At 48.9% G+C, this 14,403-nt stretch overlaps 4 protein-coding genes across 4 annotated transcripts; 2 read left to right on the plus strand and 2 right to left on the minus strand.

The window, feature by feature from the left end:
• Positions 1-2,127: 2,127 nt before the first annotated feature.
• EPUS_01647 (uncharacterized protein) lies at positions 2,128-3,315 on the plus strand (the record flags this gene model as incomplete). Its single annotated transcript, XM_007788785.1, has 1 exon — positions 2,128-3,315. The coding sequence occupies one exon, from the start codon at positions 2,128-2,130 to the stop codon at positions 3,313-3,315; it is 1,188 nt and encodes a 395-aa protein (XP_007786975.1).
• Positions 3,316-3,904: 589 nt separating this feature from the next.
• EPUS_01648 (Chromosome segregation protein sudA) lies at positions 3,905-9,388 on the minus strand (the record flags this gene model as incomplete). Its single annotated transcript, XM_007788786.1, has 7 exons — positions 3,905-4,126; positions 4,166-4,736; positions 5,431-5,710; positions 5,863-6,115; positions 6,230-9,085; positions 9,135-9,294; positions 9,351-9,388. The coding sequence occupies 7 exons, from the start codon at positions 9,386-9,388 to the stop codon at positions 3,905-3,907; spliced, it is 4,380 nt and encodes a 1,459-aa protein (XP_007786976.1).
• Positions 9,389-9,773: 385 nt separating this feature from the next.
• Positions 9,774-11,447, plus strand: EPUS_01649 (uncharacterized protein; the record flags this gene model as incomplete). Its single annotated transcript, XM_007788787.1, has 1 exon — positions 9,774-11,447. The coding sequence occupies one exon, from the start codon at positions 9,774-9,776 to the stop codon at positions 11,445-11,447; it is 1,674 nt and encodes a 557-aa protein (XP_007786977.1).
• A 352-nt stretch (positions 11,448-11,799) lies between these two features.
• EPUS_01650 (uncharacterized protein) lies at positions 11,800-13,314 on the minus strand (the record flags this gene model as incomplete). The annotated part of the gene is made up of 1 exon (XM_007788788.1): positions 11,800-13,314. The coding sequence occupies one exon, from the start codon at positions 13,312-13,314 to the stop codon at positions 11,800-11,802; it is 1,515 nt and encodes a 504-aa protein (XP_007786978.1).
• Positions 13,315-14,403: the final 1,089 nt, after the last annotated feature.

A 14,403-nucleotide genomic window follows, 5' to 3' on the forward strand; every position in this document is an offset into this window, starting at 1 on the left:
TGTAACCCGTTGCGGGCAATAGGCATGTGACTGAGCAGCTCATTCTCGAAAGACAACGCATCCGCAAGATTGCCAGGCCGGTTATGGAAGAAGCACCAAAATTCTCACATATTATGCTTAGCGCTGGCAGGAGAAGCACAAGATAACGACAATGCAGAACAAGACGCAGCAACCGACAGTAATTCGGATCTTGGTATTCGGGCGCATGTCATCTTGATGATCCCCTCCTCGCTTAGTGTGCATGGTTCGATGCTCGGTTGGTGTCGGCAATTGGTCGAATATTAGGCAATGGCATGTAACTTTTAGATCTCGTCGGATAGCTGTATTTTGGTGAGTTTTGCAATATGTGGAAGCTGTAGCGAGACGGGTGTGGCTTAAGGAAGAGAAAAGTGTCAGACCGCTTATTCGATATATGATCCCGAAGAGCGACCTGGGGAAACCCAGCCCTCAAGAGGTGAGGGTCACCTCGGCTGTCTGGGCGTTCAGAGCAACGGCGACCATGGTTATAAATATATAGCAAAGCAGAACCCGTTTGCGCTGCTGAGAGGCAGGGGCATTTGCCCAGCTGATCTTCATCCTTTCGACAGCAATCACCTGAGATAATGAAGCGAGAAGAGAATGAATCCGGGGAGGCTTACTCGGACAGTATATCTATCAAGGTTTGCAAATTTTCAGGCTATAAGAGTGGTAACGGCAATGGAGCAGCAAGTGGTATAGCTTCAGCAGACTGATTCTGAAACGATGGCTCATATCTGACTTTATCTGTGATGGTTTGTCTGGGTGACACCTGGCTTGTGCTGACGAAGCCTTCCCAGCCGGCGTTCATAGATGACATCCACTGCTTAGAACTGACTATCGGCACTGCTAGGCACGAACGGGCGAACATCGAGCAGGCAAATGCCGCGATAAGACAAACAGCAATTACTCATTTCGGCGATTGCTGCAAAGCATATTACACGGACGAAACACTGACCGAATCATCGACCGCCGACTAGAAGGTGCAGCGACAGAATAGCATTTGGCTGATACTCCGTCAACTGTCCTTGACGCGACAAGCGCAAAAACAGAAGCTCGACGGTAGTGACGATAGTGACGCTACCACATCCACCGTACGATGGCAGCTGAAAGAGGTGATGGTAGTTTTATGGGCATCGAACCGTCCGTTGAACTTCCCAGCTAATAGCAAGACCTTTCAACTAATCTCTTAGATCTAGTCCCAGAGCTACGCTGAAAGGCATACCATATGCCTGAAAGCTGAAAAGCACCTCCATTATTGTTATGGATATGAAGATTGATGGCGTCCTCGCAGGCGGGTTCAAAGCCATTTACGACCGGCCGCGGAGACTCTTTGCCTGAATATCGGGCTTTTGATATGCATCCCTATCCGATAGAAGGGGTTCATCAAGGTCTTTACCCAGATTTCGAAGACCTCGTTCATAAACTGCTTGATCGCCTCCTCCGTTTGAGGACTGGTCGGGTTGTGTGGGATAGAGGTGGAAGATATGGTAGAGGAGCGATTGGAGGAGGAGGTTGTTGGCGCGGTAGATGGCTGATGCAACAGCAAAAAGCGGACATTTGTACCAGCAAGGAAACAGCTGATGTGAGAGTTGGTTGGTGGGTAACTGTCGATGTGCTTCAGATACCTGAGAATCTGGTAAATAATACAGCCCACATACGCAGGAAGCAGCAAGACTTCGCAGCCAAATAATCTTGATACGCTTACATATTGTTGTGTAGCCATTGGACTTCCTCAACTACATCTAAAGACGCGTGAACAATAAATTGGTTCATGTAGCGGGACGTCTCTCCATTTCGAAAGCGTGCAACGCCATCACCACCAGCTTTAGAGGTACCAAAGGTGTGCTCAAATAGTGGCGAATCGGTGGGCGAGATGATCACGAAATAGTAGGACATTTCTAGCTGTGCTAAGTAGCATTGTCTTTTGGCATACGGAGTACAGTATGTATCAGTTACTACGTAAAGCAATCTTGAAGACAGTCGGAGGAGATCAGCCGAAGAACTGCCGATGGCCCATCTAAATGCATACAACATGTGTTATTTTTTGTAAAACCAGCCATATTTTCATGCGCACCTTCATTTTGCTGTAGACAGCCAGACAGGCTCAGTATGCCAGCCATTGCTTTTGGTCTGGGCTCGAAGGCAAAGTCTGGCCAGGCAAAACCTGCTATTGCTGGGCAGAAGCGAAAACAGAACCTGTTCGGTGACGATGGTGAGGACGACGATACACACCATGTTTCTGCCACCGAGAACGTGAGCGTACTTGATGATAAAGATTACGATACCCCTCAGCCGCGGAAGTCGCCAAAACTCAGCAATGGCGCTAGCACGGGTCAGAAACCCTCTCAGCAGTATACAAATCTATCCGCCCTTCATACCGCGAAAAAGCATACCGAGCAAGCCACTACGGTGGATACGACTATCTATGACTATGACGCTGTCTATGATAGTCTCCATGCGCCCAAGAACAAAGCTTCAGAAGACATCAAGGACGGCGTGCCAAGATACATGACGAATCTTTTCAAGTCTGCCGAGGTGCGCAAGCGAGATCAGTTGCGAGCAAAGGAGCGGCTACTTCAAAAGGAACGAGAAGCAGAAGGCGATGAATTTGCCGACAAGGAGAAGTTTGTTACTGGTGCATACAAGGCTCAGCAAGAAGAAATAAGGAGGCTGGAAGAAGAAGAGGCTGCCAGGGAGGCCGCAGAAGAGGAGAAGCGGAGAAAGGGAGGAGGTATGACTGGCTTCTACAAGGATTTGTTGAAGAAGGACGAACAGAGAACCATGGAGATCTCCAAGGCAGTGGAAGCGGCTGCGACGAGACCCAAGACTGAAGCTGATATCGAGGAGGCGTCCGGGGAGAAACCGATGGAAAAGTCTGCAGAGCAAATGGCAGCAGAGCTCAATGCCCGCGGCGCTAAGGTAGCAGTCAACGATGACGGAGAAGTAGTCGACAAGCGGCAGCTGCTCTCTGCGGGGCTGAATGTTGCGCCAAAACCAAAAACCGGAGCTTCACAGGGCAAGGTTGGAACCCAAGTTTCAAAGGCCGCGGAATACTCAAGATCGTCTGCTGCACTATCAGCCCGAGGTGCACAAAGAGAGCGCCAGACAAGGATGATGGCAGAGCAACTAGAAAAAATGGCGGAACAGCAGGCTCAAGCCGAAGCCGAAGAGCGGAAGGCACTCGAAGAAAAGGCAAAGAGTACAAAGACTGGCACAGATATCCTGAGTGCAAAAGAGCGTTATCTGGCCAGGAAGCGAGCACAAGAAACGGAGAAGGCAAACAAGTCTGGACCCTGAGGACATTGTCTTGCATGCTGCTGAGCAGTATTATTCATATCTCTTTGTCACGTGCAACCGCACACAACGCATTGTGTCCAGCGTGCATCTCCAGTTAGCCCTGACGGAAGTCTTCCACATTGGTAGTCGCTCGAAACTCCGTTTGGATCACAGCGAAGAGGCCTCCATGTGCTATTGAATGCCGTGCAGGGCAACTGAAGAATCTAATGCTGGCCTGGCGTCATTGACTAGCAAACCGAAGAAGGCTCAACACGCTTCCCCGTTTCATCTAGCATTTTCAGCCACGAAGCCTCCCCGAACAAGTTATCCGCAAACCGAGGTTGGCTCCTACTTTGGTTGAAAACCATAGCTGCTTCCAGAGTTTGTCATGGCTTTACCGCCGGGACAACACCTTCTCAACGGCTAGAATTCCGGCCCAAGCAAGATCGAGAATTCTCTTTAACATGTAGGTTACCTAGTCGTGTAAATTTTTGTGCTGCTTCTGATTGAGGTAAGGCTATGCCTGACATGAAAACGAAAAGAAGCCTTATCTAGCTCAAAGACGGTGTGATGTCCTAGACACCTCACTTGGCAGGCTCTTTCTTCGACACTAGGAAAGGAACGTGCCTTGCTGCATGCCACACGACATCTGTGCCCCGATCTTGCGAGTCACCCGCATGTGGCTACCCTGGACTACTTCTCCGTGGCCTTTCATGCTTCCTGTTGGCCACCAACCCGAAAAAGGTTTATAGTCGGGATAGACAAAATCTACTCGAGGACCCGTTAATTCTTTGACTGAGTTCCCGTCCGTATTGAACTCAAGCTCCGCGACCTATACAACCGAAATCAGTCACTCGATTGTAAGACGTACCCTGCGAGGCACCCACATATCGTTCTTATCATTCAGGTAATCCAAAGCATGAGATCTCTGAGACGGCACAACAGCATTTTTATCGGCGTTGAGTACTCCAGCGTCCCACCTGCTACGCGTATGAGTACGGTAGATGTTTCGAGTAAGAGCAGGGCAAGGCGCTTCGGCTGCACGCACAGCTCTCAGGGCACCGTGTTCGAACAGCATTTCTGCACACTGGTGACTGATCTCGTCGAGCCTCCTTGCCGCTACTTCGTCGTCCCGGTCCATACCTATTCGCTCCGTATATGCATCGTAATCGTCTTCCAAGCCTAGACGACTCATGGCATACCCGGAATCATTATTAATCTCTACGACACGCTTGAGCAACGCAGCTATTGCCGAAGACCTGAGTCGAGATTCAAAGCTTGGGAAGAGTCTGTGAGAAACTTCATAAGCGGCGTTCTTGAACTTAGCGAAATCCCGGTAGCCTGCAGGGAGTTGTATTTTGGGGACAGGCGTCGTGTTTGCTTTGCTGAATGTCGTGATGGGAGTGACGATATCGTGTCTATCTCTGAGATCGAACTCGTTGCTGTAAAGCAGTGCCAGACCTATTTGGAGGAGATGCTTGCAAGTGCGCAGGACTTGTAAGTGCGCAGGGCTTGTGGTGCGAGGCCATACTGGAAAGGTCTGCGGTCACGATTCTTAATGTACTGAGGGCATCGAGCACTGGATGGAAAAGGCTTATAAGGCCTGACAAAAAGAGGTTCTAAGATCATAACATATCTCGGTAGGGAGACCCAGCACTGACAAAATCTCTGGCATTGCGGCTGGGTGGCTTAGCTGGCAGGAATGTCAAGAGCGATAAGAAATGGCTCGGGTTGTTCTCAGGCAGAAGTGTGGCATTCGTTAAGCATGAGTCGACCCACCCGGATGGTGGTATCAGCTTGAAGATAGAATTTCGAACGCCTTGGGTCCCTCCCAGATCAGCTACAGCTGTTGCAGCCACTTGAGAGACAGGGGTCAGTGCCCCACAAAGTTGTTGAAATAATGCGTAAAACATCCTTTTGAACATTGAGCTAGGCTCCGAGCTTTGCTTCGCTTGAGCGCCCACAATCCTGGAAGTCGTACAATGACTCAAGTCATGTTAACCATGTCTTGTGCTGGCAATAAGCCAATCGTAAGCAACGTTCGCTGGATTGACTTAACAAGCCAGTCCGCCGCCTACAGAATACTCTTGTTTTGACACATCGCTAATCCGTCAAGTTCTCTGCTCTTCAACGAACCTCAAAGCCTCTTCTTTAGAAACTAGACCTATGCTGCTAGTCTTGTTTTTGTAGCTCACACCATAGCATTTTTCTGCGACTAGTAACATCTCTGGGCGGAAGGTTGTACATATGAACTGGCTGGCCCGTTCATCTTCTCGATTTTGTGATAGTGACTGTAGGTGCTGTGCTACTGCTGTTCGATACTGAGCATCGAGGTTGGCATCGATCTCATCGAAAAGGTGAAATGGTGCAGGGTCGCAAGCCTGGATGGCGAAGATGAGAGTAAGTGCGCAAAGACCTAGGGATTGAAGTGTTAGTTTTGGAAGATCACTGTTGTGCATGAACGGGAAGGGGCATTTCTCATGATCTTTGGTACATATAAGCCGGCAGACTTGAGAAAGGGACCTGAAAGCACATTCTTCGGTGTCAATTGAAACTGCTGGTACTTACTCTTTTGACCTCCTGAAAGCTGCTGGATCCGCTGCTGATCATCGTGTTTGCTGTTGAAACTGACGCTGATTCCTACGCCGGTATAGTTCTCTACAGATTTTCGGGCTTGCTCGTCCTCAGAATCTTCGTCGTCCGGGGCTGTGGAGCGGTCGGTTTTCCTCTGGATGATGAGTCTTCCGCGACCTGCAGGAACCAATTCTGAGAAAACGCTAGCGAACGCTTTCGACACCCCACGGAAGGTTCTTTCAATTGCCTATAACAAGTCAGCAGGATCCTCACGTGAGGCAGTCCCTTAGGAAAGCAACGTGGCAAAAACCAAGCATCTGGAGATAGCTTGTGGTTCGGATTGCGCGCGAGAACGACGTACAGTGTCTTTTCTCTGATCCAAAACCTCCACTAGATCCTCAATTGACTTGTGGCTATCCTCCAATTCCTTCCTCCGGTCGCGAAGTTCCGCACCTTGCTTGGTAAAGCTATTGTACTGCTCAAAAGCCTTTTTGTTCACATGACTAAATTGCTTCAACGACTCGTTCGTTTTGTGCAACCGCCTCATGACCGTGGCGGAGTCAAGGTTCTTGTAGCTCTTGAAAGCATCCTCAGCCAGCAAGCCAAGCCCACGGATAGCATCACTAGTAGCCTGCAATTGAGTCTGCAATGCCATTTTCTTCTGGGTTGATTTCTCCATCCTTCGTTGTTGTTTCTCAATAGTCTTTGCGAGGTCTTCTTGTTTCTTCCTTGTCTCTGCGATTCGATTTTCAAGTTTCCTAATCTCAGAAGCAGAACTTTCTAATGAAGTCTCGTTCTCATTCAAACGTCGAGACAAGGCATCGCCAACACCCGTCAGGCGTTTCAGGTCACGCTGGTGCTCCTTGAGGGTCCCTTTATCGCTATAATCCCCTTCGCGGTCAAGGTCTTCAGATTGTAGCTGCTCGAGCGAAGGCCTTAAATTGTCGTTGAGCTCGACTTCGAGGACTGACTTGCGTACCTCAAGCTCGCTTCGAGTGGCAGAGAGAGACACGTACTCCTCTCGAAGATTCTGTACTGTGGTAGTGAGCTGTTCAAGCTGATTCTCTTCTGCCTCAGTAAGCGCCTTTTTAAACTCTGTGGCAAGCTCGGCTTCGTGCGCGTTCTGCTGGTCGCTCAAGGCTCTGACGTTCGACTCGATGGTGGCCTTCGCTTGCTGCTTCTGCTCCAGGATTTGCCGTTTGTTCCTGAGAGAGGCAAGCTTGCTATTGAGCTCCTCTTTCAGAGGTTCATGATTGCTTTGTAGTTGTTGCTTTTGCTGCTCCAGCTTCTGTAGTTCTCCGACTGCTTTGGTTATTCTTTGGTCTAGCTGTCGCACCTCTCTCTCAATCTCCCCATCCCGAGCTCGGCTCGTCTCCAATTCCTCGCGCAACCTCATAACATTACGAGTGGCCTCCAATCTGGACGACCTAGGGTCATGAAAACCACCCGTGAGCGCGCCACGCTTCTCCACCGTATCTCCGAAGGGGGTGACAGCCTTGAGATGGTGGCTGCGGGCATACTGAGATGCCACGGTCAAGTTTGGGCAGATAATACTACTGGCGAGCACCTGCTGCACGGCCCTTTCGTACTGCTTTTCGAACTGAACCTTCGAAATAAGGGGAATGGCGTCTTGTGCCTGCGGGTAAGCTGGAATTTTTGGCTTTAGGCGGTTCAAAGGCATGAAAGTGACTCTGCCAGATTTCTCCTTATTCAGGATGTCGAGCACTTTGGTAGCTGTCTCATCATTATCGACAACACAATGAAAGAGACTGTTTCCTGCAATAACTTCAACTGCCGTACGATACCTCTCCGGCACATCGATCAGCTCCGCTAACGTACCGAAAACGCCCGGAAGCTGGTATTGCTTCTTGATACGGCGAACTGCAGCTAGGCCTCGGCTGGTATTACTGTCCATCATATGTGAAAGCTGGCGCTCGGCTTGTGCCAGCTCATCTTTGACACTAGCGACCACGGTGTCAGTCTTAGCCATCTCTCTCCAAAGTTCTTTTCTGTTATCCATGAGCCGGTCACGCGCCTCTTTCGCTGCCTGTATCTCTTGGTCGAGCTCTGATACAGCGTCGCCCCGACCAGAAAGCTGATTTTGGAGCTTCTCTATAGCAGGATCCGCGATCGCTATGTCCTTCTCAAGCTGTGCTATTTCCTCGGTCGTCTGCATTTTGACGGCCTTGACCTTGGACAACGACGTGAACGCGTCGTTGATCTGGTCCCGAAGCCAGTCATCCCGTTCCTTCTTATTCCTAAATATTGCATTGCGGCCCTGCTTCGTATACAATCTTTGTCGTGCTACTTCAGCTTCATCGAGCCTTGTTTTCAGATCCCTCTCTTGTTGGCGCTGATTATTGTACTCCGGAAGTAGCTCAGTGAGCTCTTTTTCACGCTCAGAGATAGCCTCATGCAGACGTTTCATTTCCGCATCATGTTTGGCTTTTGCTTGTTGAGATGCAGACTGCCCATCCGTAAGAGTCTTTATCTGCAGCTCGGTCTGAGCTCGTGCTCTCGCATTATCTCTCCGCTCCTCTTCAAGCTGTCGCTTGTCTACCATTAAGAAGTCCATCTGCTGCTTCAGGCGAGAGATTTCAGTGGTCATTTGTGTCATATCCTTCTCACCTTGCAAGAAAAGTTCACTGTTCTCATCCGTGCCGTCTAAGCCAGTTTGGCGCTGGTCCTCGATCTGTTCTAGCGCGGACGTTATCTCTGCTTGCTCTCGAGAGAATATAGTGTACTCGAGACAGCGCTTCTCTTTGTCCTTATCCTGGTAGCTTCGAAGCTCTTCTTTCTCTTGTTCGAGCTCAGCTAAGCGTGCGTTGATGAAGTCGAGAAGCTCATCAATCTTCTGGAGCTTGTTATTGGTCTCATTCATTATTTTCAACGATTCTGTTCGACGAGCTTCATAAACTTGGGTGCCAGCAACCTCTTTGAGCAGAGATAGTCGTTCCGAGTCCTTCATATTGGTCAACGCTGTTACGCGACCCTGAGGAACGATGTAGTATGGGTTTGAACGAGAGAACCCGGCGGATTCGAGAAGGTTCATCACATCTGCTTTTGTCGCGTTCTTCCGATCGAGTGAGTATTCATCCTTCTTCAAGCCTATCGTTCGTCGCAGGATTAATTCATCCTTGCCAGTCGGAAATCTGTCGTCGCTGTTGTCGAACACAATCTCGACGTAGGCTGACATGACTGCAGACCCAGAACCTTCCTAAGGAGTCTCAGCAAGCGACATACAAATGGATAGAATCTGTACTAACATGAAGAAGCGCCTGCCTCTCTTCTCGTCCCATCTGAGTGTAGGCATCACTGAGGACAAACTGTATTGCCTTGAAGAAGTTACTCTTTCCCGAGCCATTGCGCCCAACAATGACATTGTGCTTAGGGGAAAAAGGTTCAGTGACAGTTTGGTCTTTGTAACTGTAGACATAGACAATTAGCAGCGAGTACAACGCATTGGTAACTTTTCCCCTCACCTCTTAAAACCTTGAATTATGATTTGCTTGATGTGCATTTTGTAGGCGGAGGTTCTGAGATCAGCTGAAGATTAGTGGTGTGCAAAATGCCGTAAGCGACCATGTCGGATGGTAAATAGAGCGCCGCATACATATATTGGAGCGTATCATCTTTCTTTGAGATCTGCAACCTGCGACCCACAGACTACGCGTTAGCGATCTTACATAGTATTAGACGCGTCCAACCCAATTATCCATCTAAATTAGGCTTGGTGTGATAATTGCCAAGAAATAAACTTGTTACAAACATCATGCTGACAAGTCATTTCATTGGATAACTGACATCATTGCTGCTCCTGAATTTTCATAAGGGTATGTGTAAGTTGTTGTCTGTAACGTTGTGTTGCATAGGCAGCCCTTCCCAACACGAGCTTTCTCAGTCAAATGGCTACCCACGATAGTAATACCCATGGTCTTGCGGACGGGCAAAGGCCTACTCACACATTCATCCCTCACCAAGGTTACGTCAGATCTGAGGAGGAGGACGGTGGCGTACCAGTTAGGCCTCCCGCTGCGCGAGATGACGATCAGATTGAAGATGAGCACCAAGATGACTTGGATGATATTTTCGACGAAGAGGATGTCGATGAAGAAGATTTGTTGGCATCAAATCCAGGCAATCTAACTAAGTATTACAACAGACAAAGACGGTTACACGAGGCAGCCACTGATCTAAATGGCCCCAAGTCAAAAGCCCCGAAGAGCAATCCTCAGAAGCCGACTGCAAATACCTTCGCCTCTGTGGATGATCATATTGCATCACTTTCCAAGCATGCCTCAAAACTGAAGCTGGATGTCAAGCAATCTGGACTTGCAACCGGCCATGGTCGTGGAGCTGAGAAGAGTGACCGTGCTACTTCGGAGCAAGTGCTGGATCCGAGGACTCGTATGATACTACTACAGATGATAAACCGCAATGTTGTGGCAGAAGTACATGGAGTCATTTCCACCGGCAAAGAAGCCAACGTGTACCATGCAATCTCTTCATTAGAGGATGGCACAGAAGCCCACCGAGCGATAAAGGTGTATAAGACCAGTATCCTTGTCTTCAAGGATCGGGACAAATATGTTACTGGGGAGTTTCGCTTCCGATCAGGGTACAATAAAAGCAACAATCGTTCCATGGTCAAAGTATGGGCTGAGAAGGAAATGCGAAATCTCAAGCGGATTCACTCGGCGGGGGTACCCTGCCCTGCGCCTCTATATCTCCGCTTGCACGTCTTGGCCATGGCCTTTATTGGCGACAGGAAAGGTGTGCCTGCTCCAAGACTCAAAGACGTAGAATTTGCCGGATCAGATTCTGCCCAGCGATGGCGAAGGGTATACATTGAGCTTCTGGCCTACATGCAAACCATGTACCAGGTCTGCAGATTGGTGCATGCCGATTTGAGCGAGTACAATGTCCTATTCTATGATGACATTTCCTGGATCATCGATGTTAGCCAGAGTGTTGAACACGATCATCCAAGAAGTTTGGAGTTCTTGAGAATGGATATCAAGAATGTCAACGATTTCTTCAGAAGAAAAGAAGTTCATGTCCTAAGGGACCGACGTGTTTTCGACATCATCACTACAAGCTCAATTTATCAAGATTTGGCACAGACCAAGGAATCAATTGACAAGATCATGGCAACTCAAGTCGAAAAGGAGGACGGTGAGGATGAGGCTGACAATGAAGTATTTCGAAACCAGTTTATTCCTCAGAGCCTGCATGACGTCCATGACCTTGGAGAAGACGTCGAGCAACGAGGAGAAGATAGAAGGAATGATACGATGTACAAGGGTCTTCTTGCTGATGAAATATCACAGCGACCTGCTCAGGACGACTCGGATGGCAACCTTTCAGGGCCTGACAACGAGAGCGTCACTGACTCTGATGAACAGTCTGGTTCAGACTCTGAGACGAAGACACCAAGAGGTAAACGATTCCAAGACAAAGAGGCTAAGAAGGAACACAAGAAACAGGTCAAGGAAGAGAAAAGAGAAAAACGAAAGGACAAAATGCCGAAGCATATCAAGAAAAAATTGGTGAGCTCAACTTCGAAGCTTAAACATTAAGGCAGTATCAGTCAAGTGGACCAGACCAAGGGGTTGATACTGTTGAGACATTTTCTTAGCATACGAGGGTCGCAAAATGTGGAAAGTCTAATTGCTGCAGGTATGTCTCTTTTTCTTCTATTCGGTATGGTCGACTTTATGAAGAAAATGGCAACACTTGATTTGAATATTTGCATGGATGATGGCATCTTTTTCGAAGCCTCTGTAACGCAGATAGCCTGACACTTTTCGCGGTCGGGCCGTGATATCAAAAGAGAGCACAGATGCAAGTCGCTGGACAGGAAACTTTGATTGAAGGCATGACAGATCAACCATAGCTAACCAGGGGCATAGTCCATGTATTTTGTTACGCTCATGACTCCCGACTGGCAGCTTTCAACCGCCTCAGCGCCTCTTCGACTGTCTTTCGTGGGAGATCAGGCACACTCTCCCGAGCTTCGCCGATCCGCGAAATGGCATACTTAGGTGGAGGATCTGACAAGCCGGACCAGATATCCATTGGCAGATATTCCCCTTGATCAAGTCGGAACGCCTCTCTCTCTTCAACATCATCCTCATAGAGCTTTTGCACCCTTGAGTGGGCCTCCCGTATGACCTTCTCCATCTGATTCCGGACCGCCTTCCGCCTGGCCACTTCCACAATCAGTCCATCGTACGCGCCCAGAAAATTTTGGTAGACATCCCTCAATCCCTCGAGACCTACTATCCCTTCTTCGATCTTGAGCTTCTCCTCGCTCCAGCGGGCCACAAACGTCTGACTCTGGATGATGTAGCCTGGCAGTTTTGTGCCAACTTGCTCAAGCAATTTCATAGCTGCCATGATATCGTCATTTTCAGTCTCTTTCTTCTCCCGCCACAGCTGGACATGATCTAGCTGAGCCTCCATTTGAGAAATGCGATCCTGAATCTCGATTACCACTTCCTCGACCTCTGCAGCGTCATTATCCAGCACCGTCATCATATCCTTCTTCTCGTCCTCGGTGATAGAATTTGCTGGAGCCTTAAAGTCCTCAACCCTCACACCTTCAGGTAGCTCATCCATCTCAAGGTTCTTAACTACCGCAGCTCCGCCACCCTCTGTATGCTGGATCGCGGTGACGCACAAGTCAAAATGCTTGACAAGGCTTTCTAAGCCCTCTGCCATCTCTCTTGCGTGATTCTCCAAGGCTTTCACAGTTGCTGGGATATTTGGTGGTTGAAAGGTCGAGCTCGCTGACGAGGAAGTTGCCGTCTTCCCTGCCAGAGCATTGTTGACTGTTTGCAAGTCTTCCTCAAAATCCTGCAGCGATTGATCCATCTCCCCTTTTGCTTGCTGGACCTTATCGATGGATGTTTTGATGTTATCCTTTAACCTGTCAACGGGAGCCACATCAACAAAATCATACAGGGTCTCTTTTGTCTCAGCTGGCAAGTCGTTCTTTGATGAAACGCTGGTCTTCAAGTCCGTGTCACGAAATCCCGGCTCTAATTTTGTACCCTTCAACCTATGGACCGTTTGTTCCAGCTTCTTGCCAGCATCGTCCAATTCTTTCAACATCGAGCTAAACTCTGCTTGACTACTATGAACAACATCTTCTAGCTCAAACTGCACACCGCGTAATATCTTTGACTGTGATGCCAACGATCTCTGCAGGAACGTGGTGCGGGCAGCGAGAATGGTAGTTGACTCCAGGTCCGCTCGTGCCTTGGATAGGATGGTAGTGGCGCGGTGTACATGACGAATGCTTGAGAGCGATCTCTTAGATGCCAGTAGATGTGCTATCAGGCTCTCAAGCTGATTTGTTGGTTTCTGTAGCGAAGCAGAAGGGGATGGGTTGTGGGACAGATGCGCAGCGGATCCACGTGGAGATGGAGTCGATGATGCCATGACGGCCAACAAAGCTAGCGGAATCTACATATATCGTGATTCCTCACATTAACTAGTGGGAAGGCCGGCTAGCATATGCATTTCAATGACTCAGATAGCTTGAAGATGATCAAATAGACTCAAGGACTAGGGGTTAGGAGCAAATCCTATTCGATATGCCCCTGTCAATGCTGCGCACTGTATGCAAGCTAGTCGCAGAAACATGCTTCTCGACCTCTGCAAGAAGCAAGGAGATATTGCATGATTGCTGCAAGCCATAGGCGTTGGAAGATGTGAAGGATCGGATTGCCTCACTCCCTCAGACAGGCTTAGTGGGCATAGCCACATACGCCATGCTCGAAATGAGCTAGTCGTTGACTAAGCAGACATCACAAAGCACGGCTGAGAACTGAGGCATTTATCATTAAGATTTTAACTAGATAAATTTAGTGTAGTTGGTATTTAAAAGCGGGATAGCTATTAAATTTGTGCCTTTTTGTCATGCGCCTGCTATACGCCTGCCAAGCGCCTGCTGTGCGTCTGCTGTGCGTCTGCCGTGCGCCCGCCGTGCGCCAAATAGAGGCCTTATAGCCGTCTGCAGGATATACATAGAATCAACACACTTCCATGACACGATTTCTGCGTCTTTTCTGCGCCTTTTCTGCGCCTTTTCTCTATCCCTTTTCGTTAGGCCGTGGCCGTCTAACACCTTTGGCCCGCAGGCGTAAACGCAACACCAACATCCATTGCTCTGTTTCATAAATATGCTGAAGGGGAGTTATGCCGAACAGTGTGTGAGTACTATTCTTCGATGAATCGAGGGCACTGACCTAGATTCTGATCTTTGGCCTTCAATAGCTCACTGGCGGGTATACAAGCGGTGTCTATCTTCCTGATTTGACAAACACTGACAATTGGAAGACTAAACACAACGTACTCAGACACCAAATGCCACCCTTTTTGGTCAGGCTGTTGCTGCGCCGTTGACCATCTGTGTTACTGCTAACTTGAACGCATGTTATTGGATACTCACCTGTGACGGGCGTCTGGCCAGACTGCATCTCGCGCCCTGTTCACTTACTTCATAGACGTACCGGTCTACGGTGCGAG

The sequence above is a fragment of the Endocarpon pusillum genome (assembly GCF_000464535.1).
Source record: "Endocarpon pusillum Z07020 unplaced genomic scaffold C721943, whole genome shotgun sequence".
NCBI lineage: Eukaryota > Fungi > Ascomycota > Eurotiomycetes > Verrucariales > Verrucariaceae > Endocarpon > Endocarpon pusillum.